The sequence below is a fragment of the Mus musculus genome, chromosome 15 (genome assembly GCF_000001635.26).
Source record: "Mus musculus strain C57BL/6J chromosome 15, GRCm38.p6 C57BL/6J".
NCBI lineage: Eukaryota > Metazoa > Chordata > Mammalia > Rodentia > Muridae > Mus > Mus musculus.
Window position 1 is genome coordinate 23,459,890 of NC_000081.6, and position 23,384 is coordinate 23,483,273.

Here is a 23,384-nt window from a genome sequence, read left to right on the forward strand (position 1 = left end):
TACTGTCTAGTTGTGGTATGCACACAAGATCAATGGAAAGAAGTTTACTAAAAGAATAGAAATGTCTCCGCAATCTCTCCCCACCAGAGTCTTTCTGTTGTAGAAGTTTCCGTGGCTCTCCACAGGCTTCATGCCTTGTGCACTTGAACTGTTTCAGCTACTATGTCTATGTCCAAAATGTTTATGGTTTTAGCTTCTGCTTTCATTCCACTGCATTCCTCTTCCTGAAGTCGGATCTATTAACTCTTCAGATATGTCCCTCAATTTGAGAGTATGTGCTATTCTTTTAATAATTCCCCCTTGTGTTGTATGGTCCACTTTATAAGCTAAACAGTTTACGAATATCTGTTGTGTCCGTGAAAGGAAATGTGACTCTTCAATGGCAGATTTACTAAGTCTATTTTGTTTTGCTTATGTCTGTCATAGATAACACAGCCAGCATTCTGACAAGGCGGAGGAGATTTAGTCGAACTATGCAGGATGTGTATTATCTGCCCATTATGATCTCTGACGGTGGAATCCCCTCTCTCAGCAGCAGCAGCACCCTCACCATCAGGGTTTGTGCATGCGAGAGAGATGGGCGCGTGCGGACCTGCCATGCAGAAGCCTTCCTGTCCTCCGCTGGTTTGAGCACAGGAGCCCTAATCGCTATTCTTCTCTGTGTTGTCATTCTTCTTGGTAAGCGACCTCAATTGCGATAAGTATAGCAAGTCTATGAGGGAGTTGAAGAGTAAGAAATCCGTATGTGGATATGAAACACAGCAGCACAGATTTTCTGGTGATGAACTTTCACAATGCTGAAGCTATATAAAACTTTGATATGGTGTCTGTCAGCCTACTTTGAGATGAGCTACAGAAAAATTCATGATACATTGTGTTAAAGTCACATAACTTTGGAGGCTTGTGTCTGTGTGTGTCTGTGTGTGTCTGTGTGTGTGAGAGAGGGAGAGAGAGAGAGGGAGAGAGAGAGAGAGGGAGAGAGAGAGAGAGGGAAAGAGAGGGAGGGAGAGAGAGGGAGGGAAAGAGAGGGAGAGAGAGAGGGAAAGAGAGGGAGGGAGGGAGGGAGGGAGAGAGAGAGAGAGAGAGAGAGAGAGAGAGAGAGAGAGAGAGAGAGAGAGTTAGTTTCATTTGTATCATGGGATACTGTATCTTGTAGATTATGCCCTGAATCTTTGGGAGGTTAACACTAGAGGAACACTTTGTCCAAGTGACATAGCAAGAGAACATGTGCAGAAAGGAAAGATGACAACTGTCCTGGGTACAGGTATATGAGATTGTTAAAAATAAAAATAAATTAAAAAAGTAGGATAAAGGCATAGAAGAGTAAAGAAATCCAGAAGAAAGGGAGGGGAACGGATGGGAGGGGAGGGGAGGGGAGGGGGTGGGGGAAGGGGAGGGGAGGGGAAGGGGGAAGGGGAAAAGGGGAAGGGGAAAAGGGAAGGGGAAAAAGGGAAGGGGAAAAAGGGAAGGGGAAAAAGGGAAGGGGAAAAAGGGAAGGGGAAAAAGGGAAGGGGAAAAAGGGAAGGGGAAAAAGGGAAGGGGAAAAAGGGAAGGGGAAAAAGGGGAAGGGGAAAAGGGGAAGGGGAAAAGGGGAAGGGGAAAGGGGGAAGGGGAAAGGGGGAAGGGGAAAAGGGGAAGGGGAAAAGGGGAAGGGGCAAAGGGGAAGGGGCAAAGGGGAAGGGGCAAAGGGGAAGGGGCAAAGGGAAGGGGCAAAGGGAAGGGGCAAAGGGAAGGGGCAAAGGGAAGGGGCAAAGGGAAGGGAAGGGAAGGGAAGGGAAGGGAAGGGAAGGGAAGGGAAGGGAAGGGAAGGGAAGGGAAGGGAAGGGAAGGGAAGGGAAGGGAAGGGAAGGGAAAAGAAAGAAAATGAGTAACATAGAGAGTATGAAAATCAAAAACAAAAATGGTGACAAAACAAACAAATGAGTTCTACAACAGATCTACAGATAATGCCAGGAGCAACTTAGAGGGTTAATAACCTGATTAGCAGTTATTGGTGACATTCTGTCACATAGCACATGGTGTTTTACTGCATTATACTAAGATGTGATTCATCTCTGCATTAAGATTTTTCATTTAGACTTTTATAGTAATATATAGAATAAAAGAAAGCAAAGAAGGTCAGACCTTTGAATTTGTGTTCCTATACTCACTGAACAATCACGAATTTCTTGAGGCATCAAAAATGTATTTTTTGTCTTTAAACAATAAAAAAAAAATCACACAAACACACACACACACACACACACACACACAAAGAAGCAAAACAAAACCAACCAACCAAAACCCAACACAACAGTGGATCCAACAGAAGCTCTGAATCGTCTAGAATTTTACAGCATGTCAGAGAATCCAATGTGTGATTTTAACATGATATCTTCAAAAACTTTGTTGTTAAATAAAAGAAAAAAAACAAGCTCCTCTGGGAGACATTATTTTTTCAAATTTTTTAAATATTTATTTATTTATTTATTTATTTATTTATTTTTAATTAGGTATTTAGCTCATTTACATTTCCAATGCTATACCAAAAGTCCCCCATACCCACCCACCCCCACTCCCCTACCCACCCACTCGCCTTTTTTGGCCCTGGCGTTCCCCTGTACTGGGGCATATAAAGTTTGCGTGTCCAATGGGCCTCTCTTTCCAGTGATGGCCGACTAGGCCATCTTTTGATACATATGCAGCTAGAGTCAAGAGCTCCGGGATACTGGTTAGTTCATTATGTTGTTCCGCCTATAGGGTTGCAGATCCCTTTAGCTCCTTGGGTACTTTCTCTAGCTCCTCCATTGGGAGCCCTGTGATCCATCCATTAGCTGACTGTGAGCATCCACTTCTGTGTTTGCTAGGCCCCGGCATAGTCTCACAAGAGACAGCTACATCTGGGTCCTTTCGATAAAATCTTGCTAGTATATGCAATGGTGTCAGCGTTTGGATGCTGATTATGGGGTGGATCCCTGGATCCCTGGATATGGCAGTCTCTACATGGTCCATCCTTTCATCTCAGGTCCAAACTTTGTCTCTGTAACTCCTTCCAAGGGTGTTTTGTTCCCACTTCTAAGGAGGGGCATAGTTTCCACACTTCAGTCTTCATTTTTCTTGAGTTTCATGTGTTTAGGAAATTGTATCTTATATCTTGGGTATCCCAGGTTTTGGGCTAATATCCACTTATCAGTGAGTACATATTGTGTGAGTTCCTTTGTGAATGTGTTACCTCACTCAGGATGATGCCCTCCAGGTCCATCCATTTGGCTAGGAATTTCATAAATTCATTCTTTTTAATAGCTGAGTAGTACTCCATTGTGTAGATGTACCACATTTTCTGTATCCATTCCTCTGTTGAGGGGCATCTGGGTTCTTTCCAGCTTCTGGCTATTATAAATAAGGCTGCTATGAACATAGTGGAGCATGTGTCCTTCTTACCAGTTGGGGCATCTTCTGGATATATGCCCAGGAGAGGTATTGCTGGATCCTCCGGTAGTACTATGTCCAATTTTCTGAGGAACCGCCAGACTGATTTCCAGAGTACAAGCCTGCAACCCCACCAACAATGGAGGAGTGTTCCTCTTTCTCCACATCAACGCCAGCATCTGCTGTCACCTGAATTTTTGAACTTAGCCATTATGACTGGTGTGAGGTGGAATCTCAGGGTTGTTTTGATTTGCATTTCCCTGATGATTAAGGATGTTGAACATTTTTTCAGGTGCTTCTCTGCCATTCGGTATTCCTCAGGTGAGAATTCTTTGTTCAGTTCTGAGCCCTGTTTTTTAATGGGGTTATTTGATTTTCTGAAGTCCACCTTCTTGAGTTCTTTATATATGTTAGATATTAGTCCCCTATCTGATTTAGGATAGGTAAAGATCCTTTCCCAATCTGTTGGTGGTCTTTTTGTCTTATTGACGGTGGCTTTTGCCTTGCAGAAACTTTGGAGTTTCATTAGGTCCCATTTGTCAATTCTCGATCTTACAGCACAAGCCATTGCTGTTCTGTTCAGGAATTTTTCCCCTGTGCCCATATCTTCAAGGCTTTTCCCCACTTTCTCCTCTATAAGTTTCAGTGTCTCTGGTTTTATGTGAAGTTCCTTGATCCACTTAGATTTGACCTTAGTACAAGGAGATAAGTATGGATCGATTCGCATTCTTCTACATGATAACAACCAGTTGTGCCAGCACCAATTGTTGAAAATGCTGTCTTTCTTCCACTGGATGGTTTTAGCTCCCTTGTCGAAGATCAAGTGTCCATAGGTGTGTGGGTTCATTTCTGGGTCTTCAATTCTATTCCATTGGTCTACTTCTCTGTCTCTATACCAGTACCATGCAGTTTTTATTACAATAGCTCTGTAGTAAAGCTTTAGGTCAGGCATGGTGATTCCACCAGAGGTTCTTTTATCCTTGAGAAGAGTTTTTGCTATCCTAGGTGTTTTGTTATTCCAGATAAATTTGCAAATTGCTCCTTCTAATTCGTTGAAGAATTGAGTTGGAATTTTGATGGGGATTGCATTGAATCTGTAGATTGCTTTTGGCAAGATAGCCATTTTTACAATGTTGATCCTGCCAATCCATGAGCATGGGAGATCTTTCCATCTTCTGAGATTTTCTTTAATTTCTTTCTTCAGAGACTTGAAGTTTTTATCATACAGATCTTTCACTTCCTTAGTTAGAGTCACGCCAAGATATTTTATATTATTTGTGACTATTGAGAAGGGTGTCGTTTCCCTAATTTCTTTCTCAGCCTGTTTATTCTTTGTGTAGAGAAAGGCCATTGACTTGTTTGAGTTAATTTTATATCCAGCTACTTCACCGAAGCTGTTTATCAGGTTTAGGAGTTCTCTGGTGGAATTTTTAGGGTCACTTATATATACTATCATATCATCTGCAAAAAGTGATATTTTGACTTCCTCTTTTCCAATTTGTATCCCCTTGATCTCCTTTTGTTGTCGAATTGCTCTGGCTAATACTTCAAGTACTATGTTGAAAAGGTAGGGAGAAAGTGGGCAGCCTTGTCTAGTCCCTGATTTTAGTGGGATTGCTTCCAGCTTCTCTCCATTTACTTTGATGTTGGCTACTGGTTTGCTGTAGATTGCTTTTATCATGTTTAGGTATGGGCCTTGAATTCCTGATCTTTCCAGAACTTTTATCATGAATGGGTGTTGGATCTTGTCAAATGCTTTTTCTGCATCTAACGAGATGATCATGTGGTTTTTGTCTTTGAGTTTGTTTATATAGTGGATTACATTGATGGATTTTCGTATATTAAACCATCCCTGCATCCCTGGAATAAAACCTACTTGGTCAGGATGGGTGATTGCTTTAATATGTTCTTGGATTCGGCTAGCGAGAATTTTATTGAGGATTTTTGCATCGATATTCATAAGAGAAATTGGTCTGAAGTTCTCTATCTTTGTTGGATCTTTCTGTGGTTTAGGTATCAGAGTGATAGTGGCTTCATAAAATGAGTTGGGTAGAGTACCTTCTACTTCTATCTTGTGAAAAAGCTTTGCAGAACTGGAATTAGATCTTCTTTGAAGGTCTGATAGAACTCTGCACTAAACCCGTCTGGTCCTGGGCTTTTTTTGGCTGGGAGACTATTAATAACTGCTTCTATTTCTTTAGGGGATATGGGACTGTTTAGAAGGTCAACTTGATCCTGATTCAACTTTTGTACCTGGTATCTGTCCAGAAATTTGTCCATTTCGTCCAGGTTTTCCAGTTTTGTTGAGTATAGCCTTTTGTAGAAGGATCTGATGGTGTTTTGGATTTCTTCGGGATCTGTTGTTATGTCTCCCTTTTCATTTCTGATTTTGTTAATTAGGATTTTGTCCCTGTCCCCTTTAGTGAGTCTAGCTAAGGGTTTATCTATCTTGTTGATTTTCTCAAAGAACCAACTCCTCGTTTGGTTAATTCTTTGAATAATTCTTCTTGTTTCCACTTGGTTGATTTCACCCCTGAGTTTGATTATTTCCTGCCGTCTACTCCTCTTGGGTGAATTTGCTTCATTTTTTTCTAGGGCTTTTAGATGTGTTGTCAAGCTGCTAGTATGTGCTCTCTCCCGTTTCTTCTTGGAGGCACTCAGAGCTATGAGTTTCCCTCTTAGAAATGCTTTCATTGTGTCCCAAAGGTTTGGGTACGTTATGGCTTCATTTTCATTAAATTCTAAAAGGTCTTTAATTTCTTTCTTTATTCCTTCCTTGACCAAGGTATCATTGAGAAGAGTGTTGTTCAGTTTCCACGTGAATGTTGGCTTTCTGTTATTTATTTTGTTATTGAAGATCAGCCTTAGTGCACGGTGATCTGATAGGATACATGGGACAATTTCAATATGTTTGAATCTGTTGAGGCCTGTTTTGTGACCTATTATGTGGTCAATTTTGGAGAAGGTACCATGAGGTGCTGAGAAGAAGGTATATCCTTTTGTTTTAGGATTAAATGTTCTGTAGCTATCTGTCAGATCCATTTGTTTCATCACTTCTGTTAGTTTCAGTGTGTCCCTGTTTAGTTTCTGTTTCCATGATCTGTCCATTGGTGAAAGTGGTGTGTTGAAGTCTCCCACTATTATTGTGTGAGGTGCAATGTGTGCTTTGAGCTTTACTAAAGTTTTTTAATGAATGTGGCTGCCCTTATATTTGGAGCATAGATATTCAGAATTGAGAGTTCCTCTTGGAGGATTTTACCTTTGATGAGAATGAAGTGCCCCTCCTTGTCTTTTTTGATGACTTTGGGTTTGAAGTCAATCTTATCAGATATTAGGATGGCTACTCCAGCTTGTTTCTTCATACCATTTGCTTGGAAAATTGTTTTCCAGCCTTTCATTCTGAGGTAGTATCTACCTTTTTCTCTGAGATGTGTTTCCTGTAAGCAGCAAAATGTTGGGTCTTGTTTGTGTAGCCAGTTTGTTAGTTTATGTCTTTTTATTGGGGAGTTGATACCATTGATGTTAAGAGATATTAAGGAAAAGTAATTGTTGCTTCCTGTTATTTTTGTTGTTAAAGTTGGCATTCTGTTCTTGTGGCTGTCTTCTTTTAGTTTCGTTGAGGGATTATCTTCTTGTTTTTTCTAGGGCGTGGTTCCCGTCCTTGTATTGTTTTTTTTCTGTTATTATCCTTTGAAGGGCTGGATTCATGGAGAGATAATGGGTGAATTTAGTTTTGTCGTGGAATACTTTGGTTTCTCCATCTATGGTAATTGAGAGTTTGGCTGGGTATAGTAGCCTGGGCTGGCATTTGTGTTCTCTTAGTGTCTGTATAACATCTGTCCAGGCTCTTCTGGCTTTCATAGTCTCTGGTGAAAAATCTGGTGTAATTCTGATAGGCTTGCCTTTATATGTTACTTGACCTTTTTCCCTTACTGCTTTTAGTATTCTATCTTTATTTAGTGCATTTGTTGTTCTGATTATTATGTGTCGGGAGGAATTTCTTTTCTGGTCCAGTCTATTTGGAGTTCTGTAGGCTTCTTGTATGTTCATAGGCATCTCTTTCTTTAGATTTGGGAAGTTTTCTTCAATAATTTTGTTGAAGATGTTTGCTGGTCCTTTGAGTTGACAATCTTCATTCTCATCCACTCCTATTATCCGTAGGTTTGGTCTTCTCATTGTGTCCTGGATTTCCTGGATGTTTTGAGTTAGGATCTTTTTGCATTTTCCATTTTCTTTGATTGTTGTGCTGATGTTCTCTATGGAATCTTCTGCACCTGAGATTCTCTCTTCCATCTCTTGTATTCTGTTGCTGATGCTCAAATCTATGGTTCCAGATTTCTTTCCTAGGGTTTCTATCTCCAGTGTTGCCTCACTTTGAGTTTTCTTTATTGTGTCTACTTCCCTTTTTAGGTCTAGTATGGTTTTGTTCATTTCCATCACCTGTTTGTATGTTTTTTCCTCTTTTTCTGTAAGGACTTCTACCTGTTTGATTGTGTTTTCCTGTTTTTCTTTAAGGACTTGTAACTCTTTAGCAGTGTTCTCCTGTATTTCTTTAAGTGATTTATTAAAGTCCTTCTTGATGTCCTCTACCATCATCATGAGATATGCTTTTAAATCTAGGTCTAGTTTTTCGGGTGTGTTGGGTTTCCCTGGACTGGGCGAAGTGGGAGTGCTGGGTTCTGATATGGTGAGTGGTCTTGGTTCCTGTTAGTAAGATTCCTATGTTTACCTTTCGCCATCTGGTAATCTCTGGAGTTAGTAGTTATAGTTGACTCTGTTTAGAGATTGTTCTTCTGGTGATTCTGTTACCATCTATCAGCAGACCTGGGAGACAGATTCTCTCCTCTGAGTTTCAGTGCTCAGAGCACTCTCTGCTGGCAAGCTCTCTTACAGGGAAGGTATGCAGATATCTTGTGTTTGGACCTCCTCCTGGCCGAAGAAGAAGGCCCAAAACAGGACCTTTCTCAGAAGCTGTGTTGTTTGGCAGTTCCCAGAAGCTGTCAGCTTCTGTGGTGCAGACTCTCACCTGTGCAGACTAAATTCCTAAGTTCTGCTGAGTCCCGGAACCAAGATGGTGACCACTGCTCCTGAGGCTGAGGCCGCCTCCCGAGCCAGGTGGACGTCTGTCCTCTGGTCTGGATGGTGGCCGGGTGTCTGCAGCCCGCAAAGGGTGCTGCCTCAGCGGCTCTGTGCTTCCGCCTGTCCCAGAAGCTGTCCGGTTCTCTGGTGCACCCTCTCACCTGTTCAGACTAATTTCCTAAGTTCCGCGGAGTGCTGGAACCAAGATGGCGACCGCTGCTGCTGAGGCCGAGGCCTAGTTTTTCAATTTGTATTAGTTTTTTTTCCTTCATTTACAGTTCCAATTCTATCCCAAAAGTCCCCCCATACCCTCTTTCCAACTCCCCCCCCCCCCCGACTCCCACTTCTTAACCCTGGCATTCCCCTGTACTGGGGCATATAAAGTTTGCAAGTCCAATGGGCCTCTCTTTCCAATGATGGCCGACTAGGCCATCTTCTGCTACATATGCAGCTAGAGACACGAGCTCTGGGGATACTGGTTAGTTCATATTGTTGTTCCACCTATAGGGTTGCAGACCCCTTTATCTCCTTGAGTACTTTCTCTAGCTCCTCCATTGGAGGTGCTGTGTTCCATCCAATAGCTGACTGTGAGCATCCACTTCTGTGTTTGCCAGGCCCTGGCATAGCCTCACAAGGGACAGCTATATCAGGGTCCTTTCAGCAAAATCTTGCTGGCGTATGCAATGGTAAGACATGTTTTTTACTTTCATGTTTATTACTGTCTAACTCTGCTCATGTCTTTAGACAAACATCTTTATAGTGCTTGAAAGCTTTTGATATTCAGGTAATTTTGAAGTAAATTATGTTTTCACATTTTTTATTATTTTGTCATCTTTCATTTCACAAAACAATATTTTAATTACCCTCTATCAGCATATTTCAATCTCTAGGATAACTTGTACATTTGCAAATATTGCATTATATGCAGGGAGAATGAAATAAAGCTCTTTGAAATGTTTACAATTAAAAAATGTTTTCAAAGATTTTGGAAAATACTATAGAAATATCATTTATGCCTTCATTTAAATAATTATCAGTTTTAATTTATAACTTTTATCAAATTGTTACCATTCAGAAAATACAGGTCACAAGACACTATTTCCTCATCTGTAATTTAAAATATTCGCTAATCACATTAAATTCTCCAGGTAAATTGGACTACAGTAAAATTTCATCCAATAAACTGAAATTGTAATAGTCAATCTTTAAAGTTAATCAAATTGTGAAACTAATATGCTGATTTGCAAAATTATGCCATTTATAATTGCAAACATGTAAGCAGCTTTGTAGATCTGGTTTTATTTTTATCAATAATTAATTGTGGGCTCAAGGTTATTTCTTCAGATACTCTTCTCTTTATACCTAAACACAGAAAAATAAAATACCAACTAAAAGAATATTAATGATAACCCCAATACTTCATAATGCTTATTCCTGTGAGGTTATAAAGGAACTTGTTTTATCATCTACTTATATTTTATTTACATATAGACTGTTCACCAGACAATTGTGTTTGATATTCACAAAGCCCAAATTTAAATGACACACATTCGGTTAGTGAGTCATGTCACTTTGTTGCAAGCAGATTTAAAAACCTTGATTATTTTAAATCAATAATATTATTAATTTTTTCATGTAATATAAGTTGATAATATTCTTTTCTATTCTTAAGTCTTTCCCAGATGTTCACCACCTCCTGTGCAACTCTATATTCTCTCTCTATCTCTGTCTCTGCCTCTCCCACATACATCACACACCCACACACCCACACACCCACACACACACCCCCCCCACACACACATTGGGTGCAGTTTTAAGATATATATTTTATGTAATGAATGGGAAAGCATTGTTGTTTTATCTTGTGATGGAATTAGAGTTCAGTACTTAAAGTAGGGCATCCCCATTCCTGCTGACGAGCCTCACATTGATTTTTGAACCTCATTCTTTTATTGGCCAAGGACACCAATATAGTTCTTGCTACCATACCACTTCTCACAAATAGTGGCCAGTTCAGGAGCTGAGAAAAAAATCTGACACTATTAGTGTCTTCAAGATTATTTAAGAGCATATGGTTTTGGCATGACCATCCTTACACTCTTCAGTAACCATGAATATTAACAATTAGTAATAAATAATTATACAATATAAATTATTAATAAATAACAAATATTAATCAATTAGATTAGGATAGATGAGGCGGTATGAGAAATGCGATGAACTGAGAACACTAAAGTTTGGGAGGGGGAAGTAGGGGGAAAGGGGGAAGAAGAATGTGAGAAGGAGTAGTTGTCTGAGCAGTTACTGCCAATCTGTTCTCAATTAAATAATCCCAAGAGACTCTCCGTATCTGAGCTGGAAACTTTTCAATGAAAACTGCTATGGCCAGAGGCTGCCAATAGTTTTGTGGAGCTAATCAAAATAATCACTTTGATTTCCACTTTATTTCTACCACATTCAATACCAAGATATTTTGGCATATAAAAGAATCAAACAGACATTTAGTGATAAACACATCTGTGTTGATATCCATTGACAGAGAGTGTGTTGTGACTCAGCACACAATAAAAACAAATTCAATCCACACAAGGGCTATGTATGAATCTGGAAACCTCCAAACAGTACAAATATGGGGATGATTAAAAATTCATGGGGAAAATAATCCAAAAAGCCAGTGCAAAGTCTACTTACCTAAATTTGCATTCCCTTGACAGTAAATTAATAAATGAAGCAGAACGAATTTTCATGAATTTTTGTTGATAAAAATATTGACCTACGGTGGCTGAAAAATTGTCTGAGCAGGTAATAGTAGTTGCTGTCATTAAAAAAAGACCTGGGTTCAATTCCCAGCGCTACCTGTTGTCACCATCTGTGACTCCTATATTGGAGGAATCCACCACCATCTAGTGGCTCCTCCAGGCACTGCATGCAGGTAGTGCACAGGTTTACAGGCTGTGATAACAGCCATACACCCAAAATTATACTAAATAAGTAATTAAAAATAAATAATGTCAGTATCAAAATGTACCAGCATGTGTAGAGTGGATGTCTGGTGTCCATAACACCCTGAGTACAATCCCCAGGACGCTCTAAGTCAGGCATGGGAGGACATATCAGAATCCAAGCATTCATATAAGAAGTGGGTAGGAGAATCAGGAACTCAAGTCATCCTGCCGTGCAAAAACAAGGCTGAGGGGGCTTGAACCCCTTCAGAATATGCCTCAAAATTCCTTAAATGACAATAGCAACAATAATCTCAAAGTCTTTGTAACTTTTTAAACTAAGAGAGTAGATGTCATTCACCAACTAAGAAAAGTAAAAATGAATCAAAACATGTCAAAAGTACAACAAATGGTTGGACTTCCATGCTAGGTTGTACAACTAAAATATACTTTCAAATATCCAAGGATGGTTTATAACATTGAACAAAGAAGGGCAATTCACTCCTTTGATTTATTTTATAACAATGTGGCGATTTGATATTGTATTTCCTAAGGATATACTATAAGACGACACACCATATAATATTCATAGTTCCATAGACTGTGTGGATTATTTGTGTATCTTAATTTGATTTCCTGGATTTCAAAAATGTATTTGTCTCCTTAACGATTCCACATAATTAATAACTTTAATGATGACCTTAAAAGAATAGGCTTTTATTTTTGGGATCTGATGCAACTGTTCGTTTCACTTTCAAATGTCCAAAATATTCTCAAAAACAATTAGGTACAGTACTAGTATTAAAAGAGAAATGATTTTTTTAGAAACACTTAAAAGAAGTGTTCTTAGAAATGCTCTTTGTACCCCACGGAGTCATTAATCGTTTAGCACAATGCTGCTTTCGTGGAAATGGTTTGCTCACCACTCAGCCAAGATTCTGTGTAGAGCCATCCACTTAATGTCGCCTGCTACAAGAATAGATGTTTGTCAAATGTGAATCAGACCTGCTAGGGCCCTTATCTAGTCTGTTCATTTCAATTTTCTTCTCTGAGATAACTTGAAAATGTCTGTAACTAGAAAGACAATGTATGTCATATCAGTATAAATGGCTTATGAATGAAATGTCACTCTGAAAACGATGCAATGGAATAATTGCTGTGTTTTTACTAATACTATGTAAACAGTATTAGTACTTGTTCTTGCACAGCACATATGTTTGCTTTCCAGCATCCACTTTACAGCTTACACAGGGGCTCCAGCTCTGTCTTCTTGTGTCCATGGGCCCAGATATGCATGCATTCCACTTATATGTATATGCAGGAATAGAAAATACATGCATAAAAATACATTAAGTAAATCTAAAAAACCCCACGTATCTTGAATATTTTCTTAACTTTTGCATAATAAATACACATAAGAAATCACAACCTTAGAAACAGCATTACTCTCCACATTTAGTTATATAACTGTGATGCACCCAAGTATTTAAGCATTTACATTGAAGAGAAGGCAAGTGATCTTCCTAGGTCTGTAATTGTGTTTATTTCTTATTTTTTTTTAAGAAAACATGTGCATACGTTTCTATAACAAAGCTTAACCTAAATTACTTCTTATTTGATTGAGCATAAAAGCCTAAAACACTGAGAAAGGACCAAAGCCAAGTGGCCAAGATTTATCTCTACGACTTTGTCCAGTGCTTGCAACATAACTGACTACTGTAGGTGAAAGATCCTAATCCAAGTTGATGACGTGCTTAAACGTGTGTGTCTATGAACTAGCATATGCACACCATGTCATCATCGTAGAGTGGGGAATCCTACTACAAATATCCTTATCCTTAGGAAGACATTGATCTTTATGCACTCAGTTCTATCTAGTATCTTTCTCAATAAGTCTGGAGATTGTTGGACTCTTCACACCCCCCCCCCTTAGTCTCTGCATTGTCATTTTTCAGTTGAGTAGAACCACAGCCATTCTGTGAGGAATACCTAAGTTATAAAAGAAATGTTGCAAAGTGAACAGTTTCTATATAGTACAACTTGTGTATAAATAAAGTAACAGTATCCTGCAGCTTTACAGAAAAGGGTCAGATGTTAGTGCCTGATAATGTAATTCGAAGAATTAAATACAAGGGAAACCACATATAATAAACCTGCTTTGCTCTGACTTTCTACATAGGACCAAACCTTCACAGGTTAGAAAACTTTATAGTAAACTACTTCCTGATTTCAGTGAGTCTACATAAAATGATTATTTGTGAGTTATTTGCACAGATTTTTTTTTTCCAGTCAAAAGTTTATATTGTTTTCTTTCCCTCACACTAGGCAATGGAAGGTTTTACTGTCAAGACATGCACTAAGCAAATGAGAATATTTAAGTTTCAGAGATCATCAAATCTACAATGATGCATTGAGGTTATCAGTTTAAACAGCCTCCGGACCAGCCAAATGCTTGTGGCATTATTCAGTGGTGGTGTGCAGATCAAGGCTGTGTTGCTACGTGACCCTAGCCCTAGAAGGTGTAGGAAATAGGAACCGGAAAGTACTGATAGAGCCAAAGCCTAAGTCCTTCTCTCTGTTAACTTCATCCTGTTTCCATTTTTCTTCAGCCATTGTGGTCCTTTTTATCACCTTGAGGCGTGGCAAAAAAGAGCCCTTGATCATTTCCGAGGAGGATGTGCGAGAGAATGTGGTGACATATGATGACGAGGGAGGAGGGGAGGAAGACACCGAAGCCTTCGACATCACAGCTTTGCGGAATCCTGCCGCAGCAGAGGAGTTCACGTACCGCAGAGACATTCGGCCTGAAGTGAAGCTCACTCCGAGACATCAGACCTTGTCCACCCTGGAGAGCATAGACGTTCAGGAGTTTATTAAGCAAAGACTCGCAGAAGCCGACCTGGACCCCAGCGTGCCCCCTTATGACTCTCTTCAGACTTATGCCTACGAGGGCCAGCGGTCAGAAGCTGGGTCTATCAGCTCACTGGACTCCGCAACCACGCAATCAGACCAGGATTATCACTACCTTGGAGACTGGGGGCCCGAGTTTAAGAAGTTAGCTGAACTCTATGGAGAAATAGAATCTGAAAGAACAACTTAGGGGGTTCCTTTTTTTTTTTTTTTTTTTTTTTTTTTTTGGAGCTATGTAGAATTTGCTTCCTGACCAAGTGGAGATATGACCTCAATAGGACAAGGAAGTCAAGCCGAAACAGTACTTGGAACTGAGCAAGCTGTACACAGCTCCTGTAGAAACAAGTGCCCTTTTTATGATCAGAAAAAAAAAAATGGGTTATTTAATTGGAAGAAAGTCAAATATTAAAAGTAATAATAATAACAGATTAAAAAGTTATTGTCCCTTGTGTATATTTTCAAATGCTCAATAAAGTCTATGGTACTGTTTAATTAAGAATATATGAACAAAGCCCAACAGTGAATATTTATTTCATGATATTGTGACTTATTTTTTTCCCCAAAGCAAGAATTAAACAAAGGAGGTTTAAAAATCACTGTCAGATCCTTACACTGGACATGGAAACATACAGAGGCGGTCATAGCCTCCTTTAAAGTTTTCTGGGTGGAACTTCGAGACCCCTAGTCTGCTATTGTAACAGATCTCACTATGCTGTTCCTTTGCTGAAATTACACGAGGTATCCCCTGCGTTCCAGGCGACTCTGACGTGGACTTGAATATCCCGTTTTTCCTCAGCCCTCCCCACTTCTGTTCTCCATCACACAAAGCTGATGGAGCCTGGGGGTTTGCTGCCTGCACTATGACATATGCAACTTCAGTGCGCTGGACATGCGCTGTTCTCAGCATGGAGACGAAGTTCTCTGTCCCACCCATCATACCTTATGTTAACAGGAGACATCTTTTTAAAATGGATAGAATGAAAGGACTCTGATCATCAGATACGTCAGGGAACTTTCGATTTAAAAGATAAACCTCATCCTGTTTAAAACATGGAAAACCTTTCTTTTCTCTCCATTCTTATGCCCTTTCGTTTTAGTACGTTTGTACCTTAAACTGGTTGTCTTTTTTTTTTTTTTTTTTTTCTCTCTGACTCGTTTATACTTCATCATGGTTCAAGTATCTTAGGTAGTCTTCTGTAATGTGTAGGTCACATATGTACCACCTCTTGTTCTTTAGCTGCCTTCATCCTTCTCAGTTACACTCCTTAGTCCTTGCACATGTGGTATTTACAAGAGAATACATAGGAGCAGGCCAAAGAAATGAAGGAATCACTCAGATAACCCCTGAAAAGATCCCAAGGGTCTATGTATTTCAGGGTCCCCAACTGCAGAATAGAAGTGACAGTAATTTTCCTGCCTACCTCACAGGGCTGTTGTGAGGGCAAAGCAGGCACTGTTTTCACAAGTACAAAGTACTCTGCTACCTGAAGATTTGCACACATCTAAATTACCAATGCTATTAGCTTCAACATATAGACATACATACACTTCACTAGACGATGATCTTCGGATGAGAAAATTTTGCGAAACCTTCAAGAATGAAGCTACTGTTAACATAAATATGTAATATAAAATACTAATAATTTTAATATTTTCCAAAATGTCATCTTCTTTATAATTTCTTGGGGCTTTTTAAACTTTTAATTAAGGAATATATCATTCCCGTGTTCTGGGGGCTTTATGTAAAAAATAAATAGAACATTAAGGTACTACACTTTGAAATTACCTCGTCTATGTATTCCTGGTAAATTGGAATTTTTAAACACATAAGGTATAAACTATTTGAAGGAATATATGTTTTTCATTTAATCTTTAAATTTATTATAATATAATGGCCCCAAACGTTCTATGATGCTTTCTGATTCCACCCTTGTGCAAATTTTGGGACTGTGACTCTGTTTGAAACTGCCTTGTGCTGCTGTCATATTCCAGTTTTGAGGTTTGGCAACTGAGTTTAATTTGAATAACTCTCAGTTTGTGTTCTAAGCCTGGGGAATAAAGTGGAATCCAAGCTTTTTACAACATCTTAGCTTCCCAGATGCTGCTTTCTCGTTTTTTTAAACAAACAACAGGATGCATTCCTGTGTGTGGCTAAATCAAAAAGCACAGAGAGGCTGAAGGACCAGCCTAAGGCTACGCATGGTCTCATTAGGCTAACAAGGAAGCATCCCTTACCTGAGGAGAGAGCACACCCCGCGTCCAGTGCAATGAGTGTGGATGTTGTCCTTTCCTCTGAGAGGGCCAGGAGAGTCTGGTTTTCACAGTCCATTCAAGTTTTAGATTGAGATTTTGCAAAATTTACTCATATTTTAAATATATAAATATACTGACCGCATTATTCACAAATGAGTGCTTACAGGATGAAACTATGGGTGTCCTTTCAACTCGGTCAAAGTTAATGTCTACCCTATTGTTATGAGTATTAAAATCTTTCCATAGTGTCTTGGAATGCGGGGTTATAACTGTTACCTAATTCTAAATACATATCAATTATAATGATATATTGCTTCTAACTCTCTGATGTTAATCTAAGTATGAAGATAGATTTGGACCTTTTTGAGTCTGGGAGTAGTTGAAGTTCCTGTAAAATTTGTTAATAAGGCCAATCTCGGTCCTACATTTGATATGGACTCTGAAAGGCAAACGTTATTTAATTATTTTAAGTACAAACCAGGTTTCATGGCTCTATTTCTAGTCTTCGAATCAAGAAAATAGCAATTAAATATCATGCTCTGTGAATTGGTCACTCACTTAACCCTCAATAGGTTACTTTTTAAACCTACAGTTTAATAAATATAAAAGGAAAGCTTGCATAGAGTTCAGAGAGCTATTTCCATATGTACTGTTTGCTTACTTTAAATGCAATAATAGCTACCGATCCACACACCACTGATGCCTTGATGAATATTTTCCAAATCAAGTTTATACTTGACATAATACAGCATCAATTAACTATCAATGTACTACTTATTTTATAGATCTATTCTATACAAATGGGGGGTTTATAAACCTAAAAGAAATACTAACTGAAAATATTTTTCTTTACCTAAGGTGTGTCTCTTAGCAGCATTTATTAGTGCACAGAGATTGAGAAACATTTTTTTTTCTTTTTTTGTAGAAACCACTACAGAGTATGTCAGAAATGCATGCTTCAGTGAATCTGTTGAAATACTGAATAAATTTCAACGGGATTAAAAATGAAATTGTGGCTTAAGGTAAAGCTCCATATAGAGAGAGGTAAATTGTGATTGCCAGTGATATGGCACGAAAAGAAAAGGGCCGTGAAATCAATTGCCAACACACATGTGCTCACAACTTGTTGAAGAGTATTCGGGGTTGAAGACATAACTCAGAACAAAGACTTGAATGCTAATGACGTCTATATGTGTTCCCAATATAAAACTATAGTGGGGGCTTTACTATGGATAGGTGATCCAAACTAAAATCCTTTGGTTTAATCTAGCTCAATAGACAACTTTCACTGTAGTCAATTTGGAGATAAACTACGAAGATGGTAAGGCAAATTTGTGAGTGTTGAAAAGTGGATAAATTTTCACATAGGCATTATTCAGAATTTTAGTACTGATGGTTTAATGGACAGAACCTAGCTATTGAATTCTAATGAGAGCTTTGATAGACAGTACACAGACATTTAACTAGAAATATATTTACAGAGGCAGGTGGATTTCTCAGTTCAAGGCTAGCCTTGTCTACAATGTGAGTTCCAGGACAGCCAGGGCTATACAGAGAAACCCTATCTTGGAAAAAACAAACAAACAAACAAACAAACAAACAAACAAAGAAATATATTTACAAGACAGTTTCATAGTGAGTCAGCCATTTTCAAGAAAAAGATAATAGTAATATACTTACTCTAAAAATCTTGCAGCTGTTTCTTACAGACCTCACCCAACAGATTGATTTGGTGTCTGGTTTTCAGTTCAGTTCAACACAGAAAAGAGAAACCAAGTTTCAGGTAACTTATATCAGACCCAATAAAAACTACTTGTTAAATAATCAAGAGAAAGAACCATGCTGCATCCAGCACACTGGGCTCAGTTATTATCTGTGGATGAGGCCAGGCTTTGTCAGGTACTTCAGAGTGCATTTGAACAGCTTTGGAACTCCTGTGCTCATACTCTTGAACAGTTGAGAGACCATGAACTAAGATCAACTGTGCGTAACTTCATGGCTTCATGTTCTATTCTTACTTCTATTTCCATTTCAACAGCAGAACAAATCTACTAAGATATGTTCTGAGAAGATGATGGCTTAGATTCAAATTAAGTCTCCCTATCTAAAAACAAATATCTTAAGGAAACTATATTATTTTAACATTTATTTTCCACCATACTTCAAAAAAAAAAAAAGAATCTTGTCTTCAACAAAAGGTTAGAAATTTCATAAACAAGGAAGACCACCAGCACTTCATAATGATGAAGACAGAAGGCAATAGCTTTACTCAAATCTTCTGAATATAAAATTTTAAGATGAAAATATAAAATCAGATGCATTCTATTATTTTAAAGCAGCTGTGAACTATTGAAAGGTAGAATATGTTAGACAGTTATTTTTGATAGGGGAATAGCTCAGAGAATAACAGATTTCTTTTGAATGAATAATGAAGAAAAATAACAAAAACTATTATTCTGAAGAATGGCTACTAGTTCTCTGAATTCAGAGAAATTATGAAATTTTGATCATCAGTATGGCAGAGACATCACAACTTATTTTTTCTCATCTTCATAGTTTTAAATTTAATTAAAAATTTTTATATGCAAGTACTATAGTTACATCATTTCTGCCCTGCTCTCTCCCTATTTAAACTTCCCCAGGTACCCGTAGCTTACTGTCAAGGTTATTATTTCTTGTTTAATTATGATCTCTCTCTCTCTCTCTCTCTCTCTCTCTCTCTCTGTGTGTGTGTGTGTGTGTGTGTAACTTGCTGAGTCAATTTAATGTTGTTTACACATGCATGCTAACAGAGATTCCCCTGGGAATGGATAACCTCTCAGTTGTCTTCTGTGGAAAAGAATGTTTCTTCCTGTTTCAGAAGGCATTTACTTTCAATTGCTTTTCATTTATGGGTGGAATCTTACAAAATTTTAATAAAGATTCTTTAAAAAACATATCTGTGAGGGCATGGGAGAATTAAGTTGAATCCTGAAGCTCACTGACTAGCCTATCAAGTCAAGTGGTTAAGTGTCGTCTTTTATTTGAGACTCTATTTTATAAAATAAGGTGAAGAGCATTTGAAGTACATATTAGCAATTGTTCTAGAACCTTCACCTTCTCATGCACAAATGAACACACAGAGATGTTTAACTAATGAGCACAAAGACACACACACACACACACATACAAACACACACACACACACACACACACACACACACACACACTTTCACAAAAACATATACAAGCTCTAGAAAAAGAATCTAATAATTTTTCCATAAAATATTCATCAGGAAAATATTTTCTCCTCTGATATTTTTGTTTCTGTATCTGTGGGGTTTGATGTATGTATGAACTTTTGCTTGCATGTGGCGGTAAATGTGCACATGCATCCATGTACAGATGCAGGCCCATCAATAATGCTTGGAATAATTCTCAATTGCTCCTCTATGCTATTCAGTGGGGCTCTACCTTGAGCACTGGAGGTGCCGGTAGGCAGGCCCTACCTTTAAAGGCATCTTGGAGATCCTACCTTTGATGTTCACATTTGTGTAGCAGACACTTAACCAGTAAGCTACCTCCTTAGCCCTAGGACCTTTTTCTGTTTTGTGTTTCAAAAGAACCAATGACTGTCATGGTGTCTTATTTTTTTCTCATAATTATTGAAATATCAGTTTACTTGGAATACTAAATTCCAAGGAATGCTAAATAAGATCAAAAATCAAGAAGAAATTAACAAAATTAAAGGAGAGGTAGATAAACTCCAAGACAAATGGAGCTATCTTGGCCAAGGGTGGAGCAGGTGTCACAATGAAAATACAGGTTAAACACAGGCTTAAAAGGCACAATAAGAGGAGGAAGAGGCAGGAAGATATGTGAGTTCAAGGCCACACTGATCCATAAAGAGTGTTCCAGAACAACCAAGGCTACTGAGAGGAACACTGTCTTGAGTGCAGGTACAAGGGTAACAAAACCAAACCAAACAAACAAAAAGCACAATAGGACAATACCTCTTACTACCACCTTATTTTTAACCCAATCACCATTCAACTTTCCAAAAACTGATGACAAGCTACCACCATGTAGAAAAATCAAAGTATTTTAAAATGATTTAAATTGTACTGACCATTGACCACAGTGGAATGAAATAAATAATTGTAACAAAAGATAAATGTAAAAATAAAGCTACATAATTTTATATTCAAAAGTAAATATTTGGAAATTAGGCAGTATATTTGTAAACATCCCATAATAAAAAAATATATTACAATGGAAAGTAGAAAATATTTACAGTAATAATAATGAGAATAAGACATTAAAAGTCATACTTTGATGCTCCAGCATGTATAAGGACACATGCTCCACTATGTTCATAGCAATCACATTTATTGCAAGAAACTGCAAACAACTCAAATGTTTCTCAACAGAGGAATGGATACAGAAAATGTGGTACATTTACACAATGGAATTACTACTCAGCTATTAAAAACCACGACTTCATGAAATTCACAGGCAAATGCATGGAACTTGAGAATATCATCCTGAGTGAGGTGACTCAGTCACAAAGGAATGAACAGTATGTACTCACTGATAATTGGATATTAGCCCAAAAGTTCAGAATACCCAAGATGCAATTCGCAGACCATATGAAGCCTAAGAAGAAGGAAGACCAAAATGTGGATGCTTCAGTGCTTTTAATAGGGTGAACAAAATACTCACAGGAAGAAATATGGAGACAAAGTGTGGAACAGAGACTGAAAGAAAGGCCATCCAGAGACTGTCCCATCTCGCTCTCCATCCCATATACAGTCACTAAACCTGGATGCTATTGTGCATGCTGGGAAGTGCTTGCTGATGGAAGCATAATATGGCTGTCTCCTGAGAAGGTCTGCCAGAGCCTGACAAAGACAGAGAAGGAAGCTTGCAGCCAAATATTGGAATGAGCTCAGAAGTCCACAATGGAGGAGTTGGAAAAGGGAGTGAAGGAGCAGAGGGGGTTTGCAGCTCCATTGAGGGAGCAACAGTGTTAACAGACCAGAACCCTTGGAGCTCTCAGAGAATGGACCACCAACCAAAGAGTACACATGCAGCGTTCAGTGGCGCTGGCCACATATGTGACAGAGGATGGTCTTGTTGCACATCAGTGGGAATAGGGTCCCTTGGGCCTGAGGGTGTTCGATGCCCCAGTGTAGGGAATGCCAGAGCAGGTAGATGGGAGTGGGTGGGTGGGGGAACACCCTTATAGAGGCAGGGGGAGGGGGCGGGGATAGGGATTTTCTGTAGGGGAGACCTGGAAAGGGGAAAACATTTGAAATGTAAATAAAGAAAATATCCAATACAAAAAAAGTCAAACTTTGAAGAAATTATACACATAAACATGGTATTTGATAATGGTTCCTCATTCTTAGACTCCCAACATCACAAGGCTCAAGTAGAAAACTATGAGTTTAGAGTCAAACTGCACAAACAAAAAATTCAAGTTCTAGTTCTAATTAATCAACTTAAATTTTAAGGTGTTAAATGAAATGAAAAAATTTCCAAGAGAAATTCATGTATCTGAATTCATATTAATTAGCAAATAACAAGTAAGCTGAGAAGGCTATTTTATAAATTATATATAAAACATCTATTATATATTAACATCTATTATATATAATATATCCCTCATATGTTATAATATCATATATGTATATATGTAGCAACAATTAAAAAGGCAATGAAATTAATTGAGAGCAACGGGGAACATTGAAGATTTTAGAGGGAAGGGAGGAGACATGAGCAATCATGTAATTCTAATTAAAGAGAAAATTGAATTTATCATAATTAGCACTCATATTGTATAAACTGTCACATTGTGAGCAAAAAATGATGTTACAAAATACATCCTGGTGTCATGTTTACCATCAATATTATCAGAACATCTTTCAAGAATACACACAAATACATATCACATATACATAAACTTATACAAATGCACATATGTATATATATATATATATATATATATATATATATATAGTAATGTCAAATGAAAATCAAAAGGGATTTTCCACGTGCTCCTGGAGAGTGAGAAAGAATTGTAGATGGGAAGCACCTCAGGAAGAATGGAAAGCTGTGTTTAATCTGTGACATTGAGGTTTGTGGGGCAGGGTATTAACACAGATGGCAAAGTGGACTGCAGAATGAAGAGAAAGAGAAGCAAACAATATCCAAAAGTTGAGTGTTCCACATGGAGTAGAGAAAGCAGACAAAGAAATAAAGACCACATGAGATGTAAAGAGAGGACCTAGCCAGCCTCAAATGATTGAATGGAATTCCTTCTGCAGCCTTGTCACTGAGTTGACTTTACTCTTAGTCCACTCCCAGAGAATGCACACAGCTGGGCTTAACTTTTAGACCTGCATTTTTCTTAATGAGTTATAAGCTGGTTAAGCTGTATGGGAGAGAAAATACAGTATGCATATACATACAAAAATTCTTAGATTATGTTAACTATTTCTAAAAGGAAAATACCTATATTATGAAAGAAACTCAAGATATTTGTTAAATATCATAAATAATAAACATTACCCATCATGAAGAACAGATAATTTAACAATGCATTATTGTTAGTATAGTGATAATAAATGCAAAGATAATTTTAAAAACACAACTATTAACATAAGTTATTTCTTCACTGACAATGATTATACAATGAGTGTGTTGCAAAGAAGCACAATTTTTAACTGAAAAAAATCATAAACTAAATTGTGCCTTATGACAACTACATTTATCACTTTATAGACATGCTTTTGTATGCATAGGCATGTG

The 23,384-nt window shown here is 38.2% G+C and overlaps 1 protein-coding gene across 8 annotated transcripts in view; it reads left to right on the forward strand.

The window, feature by feature from the left end:
• Cdh18 (cadherin 18) overlaps window positions 1-17,602 on the forward strand; it is a 928,594-nt gene extending 910,992 nt beyond the window's left edge. For 5 of the 8 annotated variants that reach the window (XM_006520095.4, XM_011245360.3, XM_006520094.4 and 2 more), the window contains 2 exons: window positions 427-678; window positions 14,039-17,602. In XM_006520095.4, coding sequence (XP_006520158.1) covers window positions 427-678; window positions 14,039-14,529 — 743 coding nt within the window. In that variant the 3' untranslated portion in view covers window positions 14,530-17,602. The remainder of the gene's footprint in view (window positions 1-426; window positions 679-14,038) is intronic. The other 3 variants (XM_030248608.1, XM_030248609.1, NM_001081299.1) reach the window with 3 other exon arrangements.
• The last annotated feature ends 5,782 nt before the right edge of the window (window positions 17,603-23,384 follow it).